This window comes from Suncus etruscus, chromosome 7 (genome assembly GCF_024139225.1).
Source record: "Suncus etruscus isolate mSunEtr1 chromosome 7, mSunEtr1.pri.cur, whole genome shotgun sequence".
NCBI lineage: Eukaryota > Metazoa > Chordata > Mammalia > Eulipotyphla > Soricidae > Suncus > Suncus etruscus.
The window spans coordinates 78,736,913-78,759,458 of NC_064854.1; the positions used below are offsets into that span (position 1 = coordinate 78,736,913).

The 22,546-nt window shown below is 35.6% G+C and overlaps 1 protein-coding gene and 2 non-coding genes across 3 annotated transcripts in view; 2 read left to right on the forward strand and 1 right to left on the reverse strand.

Annotated features, from left to right (window-relative positions):
- Positions 1 to 18,119, reverse strand: part of KHDRBS2 (KH RNA binding domain containing, signal transduction associated 2) — a 412,537-nt gene extending 394,418 nt beyond the window's left edge. Inside the window, exon 1 of the mRNA XM_049776928.1 lies at positions 17,825 to 18,119. Within this exon, the coding sequence (XP_049632885.1) occupies positions 17,825 to 17,915 (91 nt within the window). The 5' untranslated portion in view covers positions 17,916 to 18,119. The remainder of the gene's footprint in view (positions 1 to 17,824) is intronic.
- LOC126014779 (small nucleolar RNA SNORA51) lies at positions 8,607 to 8,739 on the forward strand. Its single transcript, XR_007497775.1, has one exon. It is a non-coding gene; the product is annotated as a small nucleolar RNA SNORA51 (small nucleolar RNA).
- Positions 18,120 to 20,938: 2,819 nt separating the features above from the next.
- Positions 20,939 to 21,045, forward strand: LOC126015261 (U6 spliceosomal RNA). The gene has a single exon (XR_007498145.1). It is a non-coding gene; the product is annotated as a U6 spliceosomal RNA (small nuclear RNA).
- The last annotated feature ends 1,501 nt before the right edge of the window (positions 21,046 to 22,546 follow it).

A 22,546-nucleotide genomic window follows, 5' to 3' on the forward strand; every position in this document is an offset into this window, starting at 1 on the left:
AGCAAATTCTAAAGTAAATTCCATTAATATAACAACATAAAAATTACAAATATTCAAAATAAGGAATCATAAATTTACAGATGCAGTCTAGCACTGGAATTTTAATTCACAGTGAGCAATAGAAACAAAACTGTGTCGATATGAGTCTTGATAATTGAACTTCATTGAGAATTGATAAGAATGTCTTAATTTATGCATGAAGAATAATAGAAATATACATGTGAAAGTTACTCAAAGTAATACAATTCCTTAGAAATATAAATACAATTGAAAAATATGCAGTCCGCAGGGATCTCAAACTCACGGCCCACGGCAAATGGCCCTTGTACAACATTTTGTGGCCCTGCCCTAGGAGGAATCTTTTTTGTTTTGTTTTGTTCTAGTTGTTTGGGTCACACCCCCCAATGTTCAAGGCTTACTACTGACTTTTCACTCAAGCATCACCCCGACTTTGCCTCCTGCGGCCCCCAGGTAAATTGAGTTTGAGACCCCTGATAGAGGATCTTTGCTAGTAACTAGTATATTTTGTATCTGTATTAGTATCTAGTATACTTAGTATTTGTATACTTAATATCTAGTACACTTAGTATCTGTGTACATAATATTTAGTATACATAGCATTTGTGCTGCTAGCTAATATAATTAATGCACTATTAATTGTGCTACTAACTAGTATAGTAACTAATGAATGTCTCTCATTCTACTATCCAAGTTACCAGTGTTTCCCAAAGAAAACAAAATGTCTCTTCCCTGCAAGGTATTGGAAAGAGTTAGATATACTAGTACCCTTAAGTACAGTTAGGTGTGTGTGTGTGTGTGTGTGTGTGTGTGTGTGTGTGTGTGTGTGTGTGTGTGTGTGTGTGTGTTGGGGTGGTGGTGCTACTTTCTGTTTGTTCAATAAGCCAGTGGATATTCAGGGAGCACTATATATGTTTTTCCTGAATAAAGATTATAATTCAAATATATTTGGAAATCTCTTTGTTAAGTGATACAAAACTGTAGTTTTGTAAACTATCAACAGCATACACTTTAACAATTCACTACTTCTAAAATCCCTCTTTTTTGAAAGTAAGGTTCTCAATTTTTTCAACTATTTTTCCATCACAATATCACTTCCCATTTATTTCTCTACCTCACTAACACTGAGGTTTCTTCAGCTCTTCTCAGAATGTGTTTATTGCTGCCCAAATCCATTAAAGATATTTTTAATCTTATTCTTCATTTTTTTTTGTTACTTAATTGTTTTAGGGCGGTATTACAACCAGCGATGCTCAGCATTTACTCCTGGTTCTGTACTTGAAAAATATTCCTGTGGTGCACCTTACAGAAAATTGTTCTTGAAATTTTATCCTAAATCTTCTTCTTATTGCACTCCACACTCTTCTTCTGATGTACACAACTCACTCACTAGAACAGTTATCACTTATATGCCAAGGAACTAAGTCATAGGTCACTTATTTGAATGTTTTTCTCATACCTCCCACAGGTCTTTCAGTATATATCTAACTGAACAGTTTTAATTTGTTTAATTCATTATCATCTTGATGATTCAAACCAATCTTAAACCAATTACTAAGAAAAAACTTAGATGAAAACGTTATTTTTCATCACTTCTTATCTTTTTTCTAATAAAATTATATTAACTTGGCACAATAAATTCTTTAATTTTAGATCACTGTAATTCCGCTCCTGTATTAAGACTTCTGAACTGTTCTCCAGCTGATGGACTGACCATGTCTTCTATGTCAAATCCATTTTTCAATAACACATTGAAAAATGTACAGAATAGAATCAATGCTTTACAAATAAAACAGATAACACACCTTACTTCTTCAAACTCGCATGAACATTTAGTGGAAATAAAAAATGGTCAGACCTGAACATCAAACCCAAAGTCAATGACTACAGAATTTATACCTAATCCACAGCAAGCTGTACAAGTGGGGACCAGTTATACTAGTATTCTGGGGGTAAAGAAGGGAAATATGGAATGCATGCTGGGAACAGGGGTGGAGGGAGGACACCCTCTGATTCATTGTCACTATATACCTTAAATATTACTGTGAATGATTTGTAATTCACTTCAGCCACAATAAAAATTTAAAAAAAACTACCAAAAGTTATTGTTGATTTGGGCATAAAATGCAAACGTTTTTACAGACTTTACAAGATATGTTACAATGCTCATTTATAACCACTTTTATGACTCCATTTTTACTATATTTTCCAAGAATACCCAGCAACTGATGTGCTTAAATAAGTATTTCTATTCTTTTGGGAATATTATGATGTTGTTTACTATGTTCATAAACAATTCTCCCAGATTCCAGTACCTTCATTATTGGCCATACCCTAGTAATAATGGTTAGATGCTAACTAACAAGACTGTAATGAAGTTTTATGTGGTTTCTTACAAAGTTATTTCATATATATATATATTTTAATTTATTTATTTTATACCATTTGAGATGCCGGGATTCGAATCCCCATCTTTCTGCATGCAAGGCAGATGCCCTACCTCCACACTAGCTCTCCTGCCCCCACAGTTATATTTGTTCCTTACTCACAACTCCTACACCACCACCTATTTTGCTTATCACAACTCTTAATAAATATTTTAATTGCTTAGTTAATTTACTCAAACTCTTGTCTCTTCATTCTCTGCTTACCCTTAATATAGTTCTCAGTAATATAGGTAATTAAAACTAATTAATCCAAGATTACACTATATCTCAATGATACATATATCTATCATATTTTATACACATTTGTGTATATATTTGTATTTTCTATTCATTTTCTCAAAAAGAAATGTTGTGGGATCAGGAAATTAATTCCAAATAGATATTACTATATCTAATTTTAATAAGTAAATACTATTTATTGTAAAGTTTTATTACATTAGATTTGTCATTATAAAAGTAACTTCTATTTTTCATTAATTTTATATAGACTCAGTACATATCCATGATAATTGAAAATATTGAAAAATATTATCACAGGACCAAAGTGATAGCACAGTGGTAGGGCATTTGCTTTGCAAGCGGCTGACCCAGGATGGACCTAGGTTTGATCCTTGATGTTCCATATGGTCCCCAGGCTAGGAGTGATTTATGAGTCCAGAGCAAGGAGTAATCCCTGAGCCAGAGTGTATGTTCAATGAAAGCAGCTATTACTTCAGACATACTTTTGTCTCAAAATTAATTTTTTTCAGATTCTTTTCTATGTTTTTATCCTGGAAGCTCTCTCTCCTGAGTATAGTCAGGATCCATCATTACCTGACATAAAATTCTATAAAACTGCTAAAAATACCTATAATCTAGAAAAATACATTCATTCTACTTTCTATAAGAAGTAAAAATATTTTTATAGTTTTTAAAGGAAATGGGCCTCAATCATGCCATTTATAACAGAACTATCATAATTAACATATGCTTGAATGTTACTGAATTCTAGTGACTGAACTTATCATTGACATTGCTATCAAAATATATTTCCAACATTTATATTTTTTATCAAACATGACTTCTACTAAACATCAAAAATTTTTAAAAATGATACTACATAGAAACACAAAGGCCTACAGTTTCATTTATTGCTTAAAAAATGCATAAATCAGTATTGGTTGATTGTTTCTAGGAGTTTTTCTGTGGATTCTTTAGGGTTTTTGATGTATATCATCATATCATCAGCAAATAGAGCTAGCTTGTGTTCCTCTTTCCCTACTTGAATTCCTTTGATTCCCTTCTCTTGTCGGATTGCTATTGCTAGGACTTCTAAGGTTATATTGAATAAGAGTGGAGAGAGTGGACAGCCTTGCCTAGTTCCTGACCTTAGTGGGAATGCTTCTAGCTTCTCGCCATTAAGTATAATGTTGGCTGTAGGCTTTTCATAAATAGCTGTAACTATCTTAAGGAAGGTGCCTTCTAACCCTATTTTACTGAGTGTCTTTAACATGAACGGATGTTGGATTTTGTCAAACGCCTTCTCTGCATCGATTGATATGATCATGTGGTTTTTGTCCTTCATGTTGTTGATGTGGTGTATAATGTTTATTGATTTGCGTATGTTGAACCAACCTTGCATTCCTGGTATGAATCCCACTTGATCGTGATGTATAATCTTTTTGATGAGGTGTTGGATTCGGTTTGCTAAGATTTTGTTAAGTATCTTTGCATCAATGTTCATTAGTGAGATTGGTCTGTAGTTTTCTTTTTTGGTGGTGTCTTTGCCTTCTTTAGGAATGAGTGTGATATTAGCCTCATAAAAGGAGTTGGGGAGGATTCCTGTTTTTTCTATGGTTTTGAAAAGCCTATGGAACAGTGGTAATAAGTCTTCTTGAAATGTTTGATAGAATTCACCTGTAAATCCATCTGGGCCTGGGCATTTGTTCTTAGGGAGTCTTTTAATTACGTCTTCAATTTCCTCTGAAGTGATTGGACTGTTTAGAGTTTCTAGATCTTCCTTTTCCAGTCTTGGAAGAGGGTGTTTGTCCAAGAATCTGTCGATTTCTGGTGGGTTCTCTAGCCTAGTTGAATATAGTTGTTCATAATATGATCTCATGATATGTTGTATTTCTTGGGGTTCTGTTGTAATCTCTCCCCTTTCATTCGTGATCCTAGTGATTTGGGTGTTTTCCCTCTTTTTTTTGGTAAGTTTTGCCAATGGTTTGTCTATCTTATTTATTTTTTCGAAAAACCAACTCCTGGTCTCATTGATTTTTTGTATTGTTTTCTTAGTCTCTATGTTGTTTATTTCTGCTCTGGTTTTTATGATTTCTTGCCTTCTGGTTGTGGTTGGATTTCTCTGTTGCTGTTGTTCCAATTCTTTGAGGTGATCTTTTAAACTGTTGGTTTTGTTATTTTCCTGTTTCTTAACATAGGCCTGTAATGCTATGAGTTTCCCCCTAAGTACTGCTTTTGCTGTATCCCATAAATTCTGACATGTTGTCTCTTCATTGTCATTCGTCTCAAGGAATCTTTTTATTTCCACCTTGAGTTGTTCTTTGATCCAGCTGTTGTTAAGCAGTATGTTATTCAATCTCCAGGTATTAGTTTTCCTCCATTGCTTCTTCTTGACATCAATTATAAGCTCTGTTGCATAGTGATCTGAAAGGGTACTTCTAATGATCCTTACCTTTGTGGTCTTATATAGGTTGGCTTTGTATCCTAAGACATGATCTATTCTGGAGAAGGTTCCATGTGGGTTTGAGAAGAATGTGTATTCTACTTTCTGGGGATGGAGGGATCTATATAAGTCTATTAGCCCTAATTCTTCTAATTTTTCATTTAGAGCTCTTATTTCTTTACTATTTTTCTGTTTGGAGGATCTGTCCAGTGGTGATAGTGGAGTATTGAGGTCCCCTACTATTATCACAATTCCCTTCATGTGTTTCTCCAGGTTTGTCAGTAGTTGCCTCACATATTTTGGTGATTTTACATTAGGTGCATAGATATTGACCAGGGTTAGCACTTCTTGATCTAATGTTCCCCTGATCAGTAAGTAGTGCCCCTCTTTGTCTCTGATCACTTTCTTGAGGTTGAATACAATTTGGTCTGATATAAGAATGGCTGTCCCTGCTCTTTTTTGTTTTCCATTGGCCTGAATAATTACTTTCCATCCTTTAATTCTAAGCCTGTGCTTATCCTGTAACTGTAGGTGTGTTTCTTGCAGACAGCAGAAGTCCGGTTTATTTTTCCTAACCCAGTTCTCTACTATGTGTCTTTTAATTGGAGAGTTTAGTCCATTAACATTTAGGAAAATTATTGATAAAGAGGACTGTTGTGCAGTTGTATTGTGTGGCGTGGTTGTTGTTACAATCGGGGGTTTGGATTGTGTAATTCGTCTCTGAGTAAGTCACTTAAGATCGGCTTAGTTTGCACAAATAGTTCAAGTTCGTTCATATTTGTGAATGTTTTTAGTCTGCCCTCCCATATGAATGATAGTTTTGCTGGGTATTGGACCCTGGGTTGGAAATTTCTTTCACTCAGTCGTTTAAATACGTCATTCCACTGTCTTCTTGCTTGAATTATTTCAAATGGGAGATCTGGTTTGATTCTTATGTCCTTTCCTTTGTACTTGAGGTTTTTTTTCTCCCTTATTGCTTTCAGGAGTTCCTCTTTCTCTTTGTTTTTCAGTAAAGTGGCTGGATACAAAGTCAATACACAAAAGACAGTAGCATTTTTATATACAAACAATGAAGTTGAGGAGAGAGAGATTAAAAATACAATTCCATTTAAGATAGTATCAAAAAATATCAAATACCTAGGAATCAACCTTACAAGAGAAGTGAAAGATCTATACCAGGGAAACTTCAAAACACTTCAGAAAGAAATTGAAGACGATCTAAAGAAATGGAAGAACATTCCATCCTCATGGATAGATAGAATTAACATAGTCAAAATGACTATTTTACCCAAACTGCTATATAGATTTAATGCAATCCCTATCCAAATCCAGACACAATTCTTTAAAGAAATAGAACAATCAATTATAAAATTCATTTGGAACCATAAAAGACCCAGGATAGCTAAACACATTCTGAAAAATGAGAAGTTGGGAGGTATCTCCTTACCTAACTTGAAACTATACTATAAAGCCATAGTAATAAAAACAGCATGGTACTGGAACAGAGACAGGACCTCAGACCAGTGGATTAGAACAGAATTCCCAGACATAAACCCCCAGATATATAGCCAACTAATATTTGATAAAAGAGGCAAGAATATGAAATGGAACAAAGAAAGCCTATTCAACAAATGGTGTTGGTACAACTGGAAACTCATATGCATGAAAGTGAAAATCGACCCATATCTCACTCCTTATACAAAAGTCAACTCAAAATGGATCAAAGATCTGGAAATCAGACCTGAATCTATAAAGTTTATCGAGAATAAAATAGGCAGAACACTCGAAGACCTTTATATCAAAAGGGTCTTTGAGAATGGAGCACCAATGGCAAAAACGTTAGCATCAACTATAAACAAATGGGACTATATCAAACTAAAAAGCTTCTGCATGGCAAAAGAAACCCTACTTAATGCAAGAAGACAGCTAACAGAATGGGAAAAAATCTTTTCACTTGATATATCAGATAAAGGGCTGATATCTAGAACATACAAAGCGCTCAGAAACCTGAGCCCTTCAAAACCAAACGAAGCCATAAAAAAATGGGGAGACGAAATGAATAGACATTTCTCTGAGGAAGAGAGAAGGATGGCCAACAAACACATGAAAACATGCTCACCTTCACTCATCATCAGGGAGATCCAAATCAAGACAACAATGAGATACCACCTCACACCAGTGAGGTTGGCTCACATCAAAAATAATGGGAACAACCTTTGTTGGAGAGGATGTGGTATGAAAGGAACTCTCATTCATTGCTGGTGGGAATGCCCCTTGGTCCAACATCTATGGAGAAAAGTCTGGAGAGTGCTCAAAGAACTTAGAATTGAGCTGCCATTTGACCCAGCAATTGCTCTCCTAGGCATATATCCCCAAGATGGAAGGACATTCATTCCAAAATACATATGCACCCCACTATTTATTGCAGCACTCAGTATAATAGCCAAATCTTGGAACCAACCTCGATGTCCAACAACAGATGAATGGATCATTAAGATGTGGTACATATATACAATGGAATATTACATGGCAGTTAGAAATGATACAATCACAGACTTTGCAGCAACGTGGATGGACCTAGATCATGTTATGTTAAACGAAGTAAGTCAGAAGACAAAAGAAAAACACAGAATGGTAGCACTATTCTGAAACACCTAGAACACATAAAAAACAAAAAAATGACATTGAAGAAGCATAACTGCTAGAACCACAAAGAAAGACTTCATAAACTCCATTCCCTGATCTGCACAGCCACCAAGATCTTTAGAAACAGGTCTGATTTTACCATCCAAGATAAAGTAGAAGTCTTCCACATACCACGAAAGCAGCAAGAGGAGAATAAATGATCTATTTTTTTGACGTCTTTATTTTGGTGTGGAGATTACGGTTGATGTCTCCAATATTATTTTATTTTATTTTATTTTGTTTTGTCTTTCTCTTTCTTTTTTGCACTTGAGTATGATTTGATTTCAGAACCGAGATTATTGTGTGGTGCCTGTCTTTATTGCTGTGGTGCTTATCGGTTATTTAATTCGATTTTTTGTGTGTGTATTGTTGTGGTATTTTAATTACTTTTTTCACATCCTCTCTCAAACTGAGGTTGGAAGCCTCTAGACAGGACTCTGCCTATTTTCAGCATATTTGATTTTTGATTGAGAAGAGGACATATTAGGTGATGGGTATTCCCCTGATTTAATGTGAATATGTACCCAAAATACTACAGTGAAAGATATGTAAGCCATTATGAAAAAAAAAATTGTGTTTTTAATCAGAAATTTTCTTTGACTTACATGTATTATTATTATATCAATTATATTATATGTTATGTTATGTCACTATATTATGTTATATTAGTTTACCTCATTATGTTAATCAATTTTGTCCTTTAAATGAATTCTTACTTTAAAAAAACAAAAACAAAAAAAACAACTTTAGTTTGCTTTGAAGAAAAAAAAATAAATAAATAAAAGATAAGATAAGGCCTCCCAAATCTTACCAAAGGCTGTGTTCTTTACACTGGCTGTATAGAAAGAGGAGGTACAGTAAAGGTACCCCATATACACCTCAACACAGGCCCCTTGCCGGGTATGTATTGTGAATTGGGGGACAAAAAAAATACATAAATCAGCAAATGTCAGCTATCCTCTAAAAACATGGGGAAAATGCTACCAAAGTACATACAAAATCCTTCAGTTCTTATTGGGATAGAAAAATAAATAAAAGCTACTTTTACCCTCACCATATGTTACCAAAATTACTCAGGAACACCAATCAATATATAATTCTTCAGAACATGTAGGTTTTCTCATGGACTTTAACCATATTCAGTATTTAGTAAAATTCCCCACTTATAAATGTAATTCCTTTTATATAGTATATTTTTGTGTTATGCAATAATTCACTGAAAACTTGCTTGGATTCGGGAAAACAATCACCATAGACACTTGAGTATAAGTCAACCCGAATATAAGCTGACCCCTAATTTTACCTTAAAAACTGGGAAAACAGTGACTAGAATATAAGCCATGGTGGAAAATGTAGCAGACACTGGTAATTTTCAAAAATAAAAATATATACCCAAAACAATTACAATAATTGAAGATTCAAGTAGATTAAATGTTTTTCAATATGTATTGCTAAAGAAAAACTGTAAACTAGCAACAATAACTTTAAAACTTTAAATAAAGTGCAGAAATTCATAGTTTAACAGGTAATCAAGCTAAATCACAAAGGTTAAAATCCTTTAAAGTTGGATTCCTCATCATCATAATCTGTATGTCCAAACAGAACTTCAGCTGTATCTGATATGAGGGCATCAGCATAGACATTGTCATCATCATTGAGTTTGCAGAGATCTTCATTACTTCTGTTGGTCTCATACAAAGTGCAAAATATTGTGGGTTAAATAGGTCAGTGGCATACAGTTCAGTTCTGCCACCTACTATTCAGTTCAGCCACAGTAGAAGACGACTAGAGAATACGTGCATTTAACTCAGTGCACACGCACCAAATCAAATAACCTGTATGACCCAAGTATAAAGAGTTCAGGTTTTCTTGCACAAATGTTGCCAAAAAAATTCGGCTTATACTCGAGTAAATAGGAATCTCGCACATTCACATCTTGATAGCTGACTTTCTTTCAAATACCACATTGCTTCATGTTTACTATGTTGTTAACAAATGTTTAGTATGATGATGACTCTGATAATAGTGATGATAGTAATAAACAAAAACTTGATTACTATGAGCAACAGAAGTTGTGACCTCTGCAAATCCTGCTATCATATCCAGCAGGTTCAACTGCTTACTTAGTAAGCCCTGTTTCTGTATCTTTTATATACTATTAAATCAATGTATAATGTTTAAAAAATAAGAAATTAGACATATTATGCTCTTCATATACAAATAGTATATATTCAGACAGTTACTACCACCACCCATTTGAGAGTTGTGAATATGTACTCAACTCAGAAGAGTGCTTTGACCAATAAAATTTATACTACAAATGGTAGTGTTATCATAAAGCTTTAGAGATTCTTATTTAATTTCATGATACTAGTTTATTGTGAAAAATTTGAAGGAAGTGTTTATGAATCAAAGTGAGTAATAGAGGAATGCTAAAAATGACCACAAATATGAGGACTTAGTAACTGTGTGTTTAGATAGTGACCTCTCAGAGGCATTCAATTTTTTCAGAATTCTCTTGAGAAAATAATGGTATCATACAACATGATAATATGCTAATATTAATTTAGAAGATCACCTAGTAACTATACTTTAGAAATATGTATTTCCATATAATTTACTTTTACTTAAATTTGCCATTTGTGTGAGAAAAATGTTTTATTTTGTTCTACAAATAAATTAAATCTTATCCTGTTCAAAATTTTAAAATGTAGACCAGCACTAAAACATAATTCTTTTGGGGGTAGGGGGAGTCCCACCTGGGAATGTTCAGGGGTTACTCCTGGCTATGCACTCAGAAATTTGTTCCTGGGAGACACAGGGGACCATACAGGATGCCACGATTTAAACTAATGTCCATCCTGGATTGGCTGCATGCAAGGCAAATGCCCTACTGCTATGCTCTCTGGCCCATCAAAACATAATTCTAAGAAACATTTCATATGTAAAAGGGGATATTTTGTTTAAGTAAGTAAGTAATTGCATAGAAAAATTGTGGACACCAAAAGTTATTTCTAGGAGTCCCTAAAAAAGTTATTTTCTCTTCTAAAACAACTACATGAACAAAAGTTCAATACTGAGTTTGTATATAGAATAATATTTGACCTCAATTTGTTTTTGTAGAGACTATGTTACAGTCTCTTTAATATAATACAGAAAATAATGTTCCATTTATCCAGATATATGTACCCTAGTCATACTCACGAATGAAATATTAATTCACAAGGCATAATAAAAATACACAAAAAATTAAGACACAAGAATAAACTGAGGTATAAATATTATGAACATAGAAATCAGATATATTATTAAAATGTTAAAAGAAAATGCTGTCATATATTGAAAGAGCCACCAATTGGTGGGTCAGAGCAAATACAGTGGGTAGAATGTTTGCCTTGTATATAGTTCCCCCATTAGTCATGAGCATGCTGAGGAAGTGACCTCTTATACACTTCTGGTATTGCCTCCACCCCCAAAGAGACCCAAAAATGACATGACAGAGTCAACAGAAAACAAACAAAAAAAAATTGCCCTGCATAATAAAGGTTCCTGGCATCAGAGTAGTGGTGCAAGCTGTAAGGCATCTGCCTTGTGAGTGCTAGCCTAGGGCAGACCGCAGGTCAATCCCCTGGTGTCCGATTTGGTCCCCTGAGCTAGGAGCTATTTCTGAACGCATAGCCAGAAGTAACCCCTGAGCGTCACTAGGTGTGGCTAAAAAAACATACAACAAAAAAAAGATTCCCCACATCCACTTTTCAAGAGAAAATATTATCAATTTCCTATACTAGAAATCGATATTCATTAACTGAACAAACTAAAAGTGCTTCCCCAAAATGGCACTAAGGGTTGCTACTGGACCCTTGAATTGTTCCAAGTCCTTCAGCTGAGGGGGGCAGGAAGACAGTATCATGCACTTAGAAAAGACTGGTCATGAAAATATTCAACCTAGATTCAAAGTAGAAAGTTTTTAGATTATAAAATTTCTTCACTTGTCAAACACGGATAAGAGTATTTCACACTCTTCCCCAGCCAAAAATTAGAAATGTACTGGATGTTCAACTTCACCCAGTTGTAAAGAGGAACCCTTTTCCTATCCTGCAGAACCAAAGAAACATCAATGCGAAATCTGAATTCTATTTGCATTCATTGCAAAAGGGCTTCCTATAGTACAGCAGAGGATACAAGGTAATCATGCACTTCAAGCTTAAGAATAATTAGAAGATTCCATTCTTCATCCAAGACAAAAAGTGATGAGGGGGTTTCATTGGATTTTTTCAGAAGAAATAAAGGTCTCTACATCTTGATGTCAATAGAGATGTCGCAGGGAGAACAGAACTTTCTTCCTTTCCTACAACAAGTGGTGTTACTGCTGGGCTTAACTGCACCTGGCAAGATTAGGTGGTATAACTTCTCCCTTTGTTTTACTGTGGTCAGAACTGAGCTACTAAAAAAGTGCATTAGATTTGTATCGACAGTATTGTGTGCATGGAAAGTAAAAAAAGAGATGAACTGAGCAGGACAAAGGGGATTGCAATAAAAAGAAAAATCACAAGCAAGGACTGGAAAGATATTATATCAGGTAATGTTATAGATGTGGTTGACCTACGTTTAATCCTCAGTATTCTATCTGAACCCCTGAGTATGATCAGGAGTGATCAAGAGAACAGAGCCAGAGAGCCAGAAGTAAACCTTCACTCAACTAATTTGTCCCCATAACAAAAACAAAAACAAAAATAACAAAAAACTACATAAACTTTATTTTTTCAAACCCAAGTTTGAAACCTAATCGTCTTAACAATAACATACTTTGAGACTTATTATACAGGTAATGGTAAGATAGGACAATGGTTCAGTCAGTCGCCTTGCATACATTGCCAACCCAGGTTTGATCAATGCTCTTCCCAGGTATCATCAGATCTCTTTAGCAGAGAGCCTGAAAGCCTTAAAAACAACAAATATAACATAGTAATAACAGTAAGAATTCACTATCTAAATGCATTATGAATATAAGGAGCACAAAACAAAATTTTAAGTAAACATTATTTAGAATCTCAATACACTTGTTATTTCAAATTAACACTTGTGAAAACTATTAATGAAATTTTTATCTATATCTGCAAAATATGAAGGCTAATGATAAAATGCCAAGCTTTTACCAACATTTAAAAACATTTAGAGTTTTTGAAAAGTGAGTTATTTGGGTATGTGGTTAGTAAGTCAAAAGAAAGTCAGAAAGTAAAATCAAAATAAAGTATGGATAAAGGGAAACAGGGAGAAAGTAGACTAGATAGGGCACTTCCTTTTTTTTTTCTTTTTTTAAGGTTTTATTTTTAATTATGAGAACAGAGATGCAAAGGAAGAGGATAAGGTAAAGTTACAGTGGAAGGGCAATCACCCATAAACAGAATTCTCAGAATTCCCCTTGCTTATATCTTAACTTTGAACTTTCAGCCAAAGAACATTAAGAAAAATAAAACAGAACCCATTACAATTACTTTGTCCCTCAAGTCCCCAAATTGTAATACATAATATTTCTTAGCAGCACAGAGAACAATCAAAAGCCATAAAACTTATGGAACTCCTTAAATATTGAAGGCAAAGTACTTTTTTTTGTTTTGTTTTGTTTTGTTTTTGTTTTTGGGCCACACCAGGTGACGCTCAGGGCTTACTCCTGGCTATGCGCTCAGAAGTCGCTCCTGGCTTGGGGGACCATATGGGATGCCGGGGGATCGAACCGCGGTCCTTCCAAGGCTAGCGCAGGTAAGGCAGCGCCTTACCTCCAGCGCCACTGCCCGGCCCCAAGGCAAAGTACTTTTTTACATTTCCATGCACATGCATATTAATTTAAGTTAACCTCAAAAGTTTAAGTGGGTTGTTTTTCTTAAGGATTAGAGTCAAAGGAGCACAGTAAAAACAGTGTTAGAGTGGCAATTATTGTTTGCAAAGGCCCACCAAAATATGAGGGACATGAAAAAGAAAAGCCTTGGCCTAAATACAAGGAGACCCTACTCCTGAAGTTTCCTGGCATAAGACCAACTCTAGGCTCCAGGCAAACTAGTTTGACCAATCCAAGTCATTGTCTGTAGTGCCATTACTCTTTTATTTTTCACACAGTCTCTGTTGTTGGTATCATGTTTCTGTATTAAAGATCCTGGAATCTGCATATCCTACATTGCAGTCAGGATGGTGCGGAGCGTCCTCTCGTTTCACCTCACAATTAAAAGGCAATGCAGAGAGCCCTGTCCTGTAAGCAGATCATTGTTGTTGTCAAGTCTTCTTAGTGTTAAGGGCAGTCTCTTTTGAGCAGGTCGATGTCAGAGCAGTGGTAAGGTCTTCCCTGATAGAGGATTGCTTCCAGGTGTTGTTATAAAAAACCTTGAATGTTTCATAGATAGCTTCCCTGGTTCAGGGGTGAATGGAGGATGCCCATTCTTCTGAGGCCTGTTCCAGGTCATTATATCAATCAATGTTCAGAGTGCAAGGTCGAATAGGGCACTTTCTTGCTGAAGGTCCTAGCACAGCTATGAATGATCCCTGAGCACAAAACTAATCCCCAAGCATTGCCAAGATAGTTCCAAAATACAAATAAATAAATAAATAAATAAATAATAAAAAGTACAAATAGGGAACAATGGGTAAGTCACTCGCTTGATTTGCATGTGTCTGACCCAGGGTTCAATTTCTGGTACCTTATGGTGTATGTGCATAGGGTTGTATTAACATGGAGTAATATTTTTATCTAAAATTTTAATAGATATGTCTGTCAATAGCATTCTAAACTGTGAAAAAGAAAATTTCAAATTACATGCATATTTAGCCCCAAGCCTTCATAATATAGGTCGACAGTCTTGAACACACAAATCTATTCCCAGTGCTCAAAATAATGTATATATCTCCACTTACACTTTAGTGCAATGAATATAATGTTAGTAACATAAAGAAAAAAGGAATAAAAATAGTTTCCAACAATTTAACATTTGGTTTTATTATTCTGGTCATTTAACATCAACTATAGAACCAGATTTAACTAAAAGTATAAATAAAATATTTACATCAGCTCATCTAACTTCTTAATTTGAGACAAGGAAAGTAGGATAAAGGGTGGTTTCTATGATTCAGTTTAGGCAAAATTGGAATTAAAATCGAGGTATATGGTTTCACAGTATAGTACACTTTTCAGAAGTAGCAACAATATAAATGATCTCATCTAATTTAATCTGGCAAGAAAATTTAAAGGCAGGGTACAACTTTAAAAATCGTGTTGAGTTTGCCTTTTTATCATATTAAAAATACCTCCTATTGCAATGAGTAATTTTCTTTCACATGAATAAAATAATTGTAATTAATAAAAACTCCAGAAACTGTCTTCAGAACACATACGCCTTTTGTAGTCAACAACAAAACTCATAAAATCATGGTTACTTCCAATAGCTTTCTCGGAATGATCCTACTAATAACAGAGCAGACACAATAGAAATGAAACATCTTATATCAAAAATAACAAAGTAGCTCTTTTAACCCCATGACCTTAAATTCAAAACAAGGTCTCACAACTGAGCATCGATTTCATTTATCACCAATCAAGAAAGCAAAATATACCACTGTGAACGATCATTTGTTTTATATCTGTCCTTAAATATATTAGTTTCCAGAACATCAGTCCAAAGAACTGAATCATGTGGATCATTTTTTATTACTCACTCAGTCTAGAGACTGGCTGTAGAGCACTGACTGAAATGTATTTCAGTATGTGCCTTCCTTCTAAATGAATATCTATGTCAGATTTATTTATAGCTACTGGCTTCAGTCAGTACATTTTCAGGAATGGGAGGAAGGGAATCTCAGCAATACTCTCCTATAGAAATCTTAAACCAAACCTAGAAATCTTGGCAAACAATCTTTGAAAAAAAATCATTTGTGATTTTTAATATGAAAAATGTTCCTTCAAATGAATTGGAAATTCCAAAAGGAGAAATTCCAAAATTCCATATGAGAAGCCCTGAATACATTTAAAAGCTTAACTTAACCCTGTGTAGTTTTCATAGTCCTTGTTATGTAATCCAATTTCATTGTCTCCTTGTTATATAACCCAATTTTATTGCCTCCTTCATTCTTTTTTCATCATTATGACTTCGCAGAAATTTGGGCATCTCTCTTTGTTTCTTAGATGTTTTTTTCTGATAGTAGCTTTTTCCTTCCAATTTTTTTTTTTTTTTTTTAACCAGAGCAGTACATGCTTCCCCCTACTGGGAAAAAAATAAATTACAAGGTACATCCAACACGTTAAGTATCAAGCAATCAAGTTCCTGGGAAAGATGAAATGTTAAGGAACCAGGTGCAAAGCAATTTTTGATTGGCTTACCAGATGCAGAAATATCTGTATGCTCTATGTATATTTTTCTAAAGCTTATTTTATTAGCTGACTTAATATCAGGCATTAACCATAGAAACTGGTATCCCAAACTTGAATTAGTAAGTCAGAGAATATTAACAAGTTGCAACTTGTTTTTTCATCTTAGAACATTTTGAATAATTGAAGGCGTGTGGAAAATACACCGAAGTAAAGAATTTAAGAAAGCATAATTGCATCTTAATCACTTAGATATTAAGCATTTATTAACTTTTTAGTTTTCACAATTCTCATTATTTTCTTTCGGTGCATTGATTGATAACAAATTAGAGGGAGACTTTAATTTGCAACTATAATTTCTCTGTTTCAGTCAAAACTAAGAAATTAGTGAGCTTACTTGACTTTAACCTCCCTCAAATCTCCACAAAACCACTTTGTTTCTTGAAAAGCAAATTAGTTGTCTTGCACATTATTTATTTAGATCTTTTAATAGCTTTAATGAAATTTTTCATTAAAAACTCATGTACTTGATTGCTATTATGAATAATATTTTAAATAAAATATTCAGATAGCCAATGCCTATTTGACTCATACATCGAGACTTAAAATTTTTTCCTCCATGTCTCCACTAAATCTTATAATGGAAAACATTTCTTTTAAATACTAAGGCACTAAGAAAAAGGAAGTTGTCCCTTTTAGTTCTGCTGTATGTAATTCTCTAACAATCTTAGCTACAAAATTGCGCTGCTGTCAATTTAATGATGAAGCAATTCATTATTTAAAAAGCATTCATCAAAAACAGCTAGAGTTATTTAGAAAGGTATGTGTAGAACTTCCTGTGTTTTTCTACTATATAGTAATTTGGATAATATTTCAAGGTTTCTGTCACATCAGTGTGTGTGTGTGTGTGTGTGTGTGTGTGTGTGTTGTGTGTGTGTGTGTGTGTGTATTAAAACAGCCTTTTAAAACAATACAAAAGACAAGACATCTAAATTTTTCTGGGGATGAAATCTCCTTTACCATTACAGGTACACAAAAGAAAATGCACACTTGATCAAACAGTTGATCAATTGTGGTGAAGACTGAGGAACCAAATTTCAGAGTACCCAATCACCCCACTTCAAATCAATTTGTAAGCAAGGTATTCTCAGCTACATTCACAGATGTAGACAAACCCAAATAGTTTATGCTAGTTTAATTGGAGTACTTTGCTTTAAAAAGACTAATAATTAGATTATGCCAAAAATCACTTCCAGATGCATCAAAAAAAAAAAATAATCCTGATTTGTTCCCCAAGAAGCTTTTAGTATATTACGCAGTCCTCTTTTACTTCAAACTGATTTTCCTGTCCTTTAAAAAGTAAAAACACCCCCTAAGACCGAATTCCACTTTCTAGTTTCTCAAGGATCCTAACAGGTCATATCACCCAGCCACGAGATCAAGCTGGGTTTGTCTGATCTACTCCAAATTGAGATGCGCAGGGAAAGGGAGCATTGCTGCACGCCCTAGCCCGTGCTGGATCTGCCCAAGCTCGGAGCAAACAGCTCCCAGGCTAGTTTGGGAAGGCAGAGACCCGCGCCCCTTCCCAAGTTCACTCCCACTGTCAATCCGCGGGAGAGCAGTGCGGCCCGGGCTAGTTCCCCTTTGGAGGGGCAAGCCTACCTTCCGCCAAAAGGCGTGAGGCGTGCACAAAAGATGGATCCAGGCTATCTTTCTCTGCCATCAGCTCAGGCAAATATTTCTCCTCTTCCATAGCGTGGACTTCGGACTGTTCCCTAGCGAAGCGCAAGGTTCCGCGCACTGGGACGCAGGGTCGCGGGGCAGAGGCTGATGGCCTCGCAGCTCCGCCTCCCGCGCGGCCAAGGGATGCTGGCGCCCGTCCTCACCGGCCCAGGCACCAGGCGCCCCGCGATTCGGCTGTCGGGCTGCGAGGCCCCGCGAGCCAGCCGGCGGGTCCCTTCCGTCGTCCCTCACTTGCCCAGGGCTTTGGCTCACACTAGAGGTCTAAACTAGAGAGGCGGGGACAGGCCGCGTCCCGCCTCCACCAAACCTTCATTGGTAACGGATCCGTGGAAGGCGGGACTCTCGCGAAGCTCGAGGCTCGGCATTCGGGTGAGCTGCACGTCGGCTCGCCTGACTGGCAGGAAGCAACTGCAGGCGGGCGGAGGGCGCAGACGGTGCACCAGCTTTCTTCTCTTTGCCCAAACCTTCCCCGGTTGTTAGACATGCCCAGTTCTGTGTAGCCTTCTGTGTCTTCAGGTGAGGGTTGGGAGCGATAAATGCAGAAGCCTCGGTACAGAATCTCCGGAGAGATTGAGGAGGGAGCCGCCAAGAGGTGAGATCAAGACAGAGAGAAGTCTGACAAAGGTGCACGGGACTTCACCTGTGTCCCTAAGGCACAGGTGTCTTCTCTCCCACACGCAGCTCCTAACAGTCCACTGCATAGGAATCAGCAGTGCGCCGCGTCTGGAAACATAAAATACTGCATGTGATCCCTCGTTATTTCCAAAGAGCCTGACCTACATCCAGGAAGCCTTAGGATGCTCATTAATAAAGAATGAGGTTCAGGGGCGATTTTGTAATACAGCATCACTATTCTAATAAATGTACAACCATTGGAGGTATTAAATTAATTCTATGGTGTCATTATACAAACCCCCCCACCAATGCCTATCCGTGATCAATTTACCCATTTGTGGCAGAATTGGAAATACATGAAAAACTAAAAATTAGTAATGATAACTAAACTTTTCCCTTTCTCTTGAATCAGACATGATCACATATTTCACCAAATTCTGTTGCTTCTCTTCTTAAACCTAGATCGCATATATTTGAAGAAGTTAAATTCTTCATGTATCACCGAGTGAAAACATCTTCTTTACTAAACATTGCCTAGATTTCTAATATCTAAGGGGATAAAACATTCTAGTTGCATCCTCAAAAAATCCACCCTTTTTAAAATTATTATTCAGTTCCTGGCACCGCAAACATTTGTTGTACAGAATTACTCGTCAACAATTGTGTTCTAATTTTTTCTTACAAGCATTCTGAAACTTTTTCGTCTTTTTTCTGTATTTAAATTATTTTATATGTATGAGTTATTTTTATAAACAATGTCCAGAGATTATCTTTCACGTCTAATGTGGTCCAAAACTTTTGCATTTAATATCTCAAGTTGTCATCATAGAAGCCCTGTAATTACAAATAACTATTAGTTTCTTTATTTTATATGCGTGGAAACTAAGGCAGAAATGTTAATTAACCCGAGATATATAGTTAATGAGAAAGAGATTAATTTTAAGTCTGCTTATTTACATCATATTGCACTATGTTAGCACACCTTTTGGTATCCTGAATGCTGTGTCTGGAGAGAGAGAGAGAGAGAGAGAGAGAGAGAGAGAGAGAGAGAGAGAGAGAGAGAGAGAGAGAGAGAGAGAGAGAGAGAGAGAGAGAGAGAGAGAGAGAGAGAGAGAGAGAGAAACGTGTTTGTGGAATATTGAAAACAGCCTAGGGACTTTGCTAGAAATTGAAGAAATGTCTGTGAATGGGATGCATGCATTCATTACTGGTAATCTTAGAGAATATTTTCTAATGGAAAAAGATATATAGAACCAAATACACAGGGGGACTGGTAATTTCTAGCTGCTAAAAACATGTCCAAGAATAAAACAGTTCAATCATTTAATTACTAAAGAGAATACAAAGGAAGATATTATTTTTCTTTCTATTTTCATGAAGGTGGATATACAGTCTCCAAGAGGACTTTTTTAAAAGACAAAAAACAATCTAATTTAAAAACAAAAACAAAACAAGCTATTTGTGTAAAATGAGAGGAGAGACATTTCTGTTGGGAAACTCACCAACTCACCAAAGCAAAGGGTTTCTTTAAATAAAAAGAGTGGGGCTAGGTACTGAGTTGTCAAAATAACTTCAGTTTAACAGGACATGGTAAATAAAGACAAAGGATATAGATAACCAAGTTTCTAGGCAAGGTAACAAATATTCATATATTGTGTTAAAGAAAATAATAATCATTACCATTTCTCTGGATAAACTTTTCTAATGTCTTTTTTGGTTGGATCTTGTTTTAATTTCTCCATGGTTATAATCAAGAATTAAAAATATATGCAGAGACTGCTCGCTATTTTATTTGGGTGTGTGTACAAATTGTCTAGTTCTCAAAGGTCTGTAAGTTTTTGTCTCTAGTTGCAACAGAATTATAAATGGAAATCATGAAACAGATCTTAAGAGAGTTGGTCAGGAGTTGTCAGAGCAATGGAGGGTGAATCACATGCAACTCCCAGAAAATGAGTTGTAAAAATTTGGAGATCATTGTAAATTAAGTAGAGTATAATAATTTCAATAACATGTTTCTTTGCAGTCTAACAAGACATTGAATTCATATGGTGATAATTGATATACACAAACCCAATAAATAAGTTAGAAATGCAGTAACAAACCAGTAACAGCAATTGCATTACCTGTTCTCAGTTTTCTTTTTCTATAAAGGTAAACTAATAAGACATTAGACTCATTCAAGTGACTATATAAGATGTCTAGCTTTTCTAATTATCAAAACTGACATTCTATTCATTGATTTTGATAAACTCATGAATGCAATCCAATACAAAAAAACGTGCTATATAGGTAAAACTGTAAATTAGATCAACACAAATAAAACTTTTAGGATAGTGAATTGCTTAGCAGATAATATATATGTCAAATATGAAAACATAAAAGTTAAATTGACAATATGCTTCTGAATCAACTCATCAAGTGCTTGCTTCGGCAGCACATATCCTAAAATTGGAAGGATACAGAGAAGATTAGCATGGTCTCTGCACAAGGATGACACACAAATTCGTGAATCAACTCATCATATATTGCTTATTCCAAACAGAATGTGATTGAATAAAGGCAAGTTATTTAAAAGCCATATATACATCATATCTATGTGTTTTCAATATGACTTTATGAGGTCACATTCTCTATTCATTCACATCTAAATATTTTATATATGCCACAATTATTTAATGCATATTGTAAGAAAAACTTCATTCAGGCATTTAAAACATATATAATGTTGAAATCTTGTTAGTATATTGAATCAAAATTTGTTTATATCTGTATCTGAAATCTGTGTCTGAATAAGTTATAACTAATGATAAATCACCACTTTTTTTTTTACTGCAAGAATGCAAGGGAGCTTTATTTCAGCATGCTGACGTCAAACACCTCCTAAGAAAATGGCGACCCCGAATGGACTCACAAGACCCCTGCTTTTTTATAGGGAATTTAGGAAATTACTCCTTCTGGGTAGTTGAATTTTAAAATTATAGGTCCTAGGGCCGGAGAGATAGCACAGCAGTAAGGGGTTTATCTTGCATGCAGCAGACACAAGATGGACACATCCATCGAATCCCAGCATCCCATATGGTCCCCTGAGCCTTCCAGGAGCGATTTCTGAGCAGAGCCAGAAGTAACTAACCCTTGAGCGCCACTTGGTGTGGCCCACAACAAAACAAACAAAAAAACCTTATTCTATATTGCATCAAACTACTAGGATTGGTCTTTGGATATATATCTTGCATCAAACAGGTAGAGTTGGTCTTAGAATATATGTTGCATCAAACAAATGGCTGTGGTGGATGGTGGGCTCGGGGAAAGAAAATCACGTGTCCTGAGACCCAGGGTGCAGTAGTCAGTTTCTTTAATCATCTTCAGACCTAGAATGTGACTATGATCTGCCCATTACTGTATTTCCTGGTATGTTGTTCTGGGCCTAGTCTTTGTTCCATAGAACTTGCGCTTGTCTTACATGTCTAAGTAAAGCCAGTGTTACAGAAGCAAAACAGCAATTAATTCCATACTTATATTCTAATATGCCCTCCTAATATGAGAACATTTACTCGACCCTGGCCCTCATCTGGATACAGTTCTCTTACCAGTTCTCAGAAACAGCAAGGTAAGTACACCGTGACCACTACTACCATCTATACTTTTGTGTCTTGACACAGCACAGGAGAGTCAAGTCACACAGTGCTGCTCCCTTGTTCATGGGCAGGATGTCTACCACTTTTTCTAATGTTTTGAATTATTTAACAAAAATCACCACTGAATTAATTTGTATATCTAAACTGTATACCTTATTTTTTATTTTAAATTTTTTAAGCACCGTGGCTACAAAATTCTTCATTGTTGGACTTAAATCATTCAATGCACACCATCCTTCAGCGGTGTACCTTTACTGTCACCTTTACTGATGTCTACGATTTTTCTCCCATCCCCACCTCCACCCCTGCCTTGCTCTAGGCAAGCAAATTGATTGATTCTCTTGCTCTTTCTCACTCTTTCTCTTTTTTGACACTGTGGTTTGCACTATTG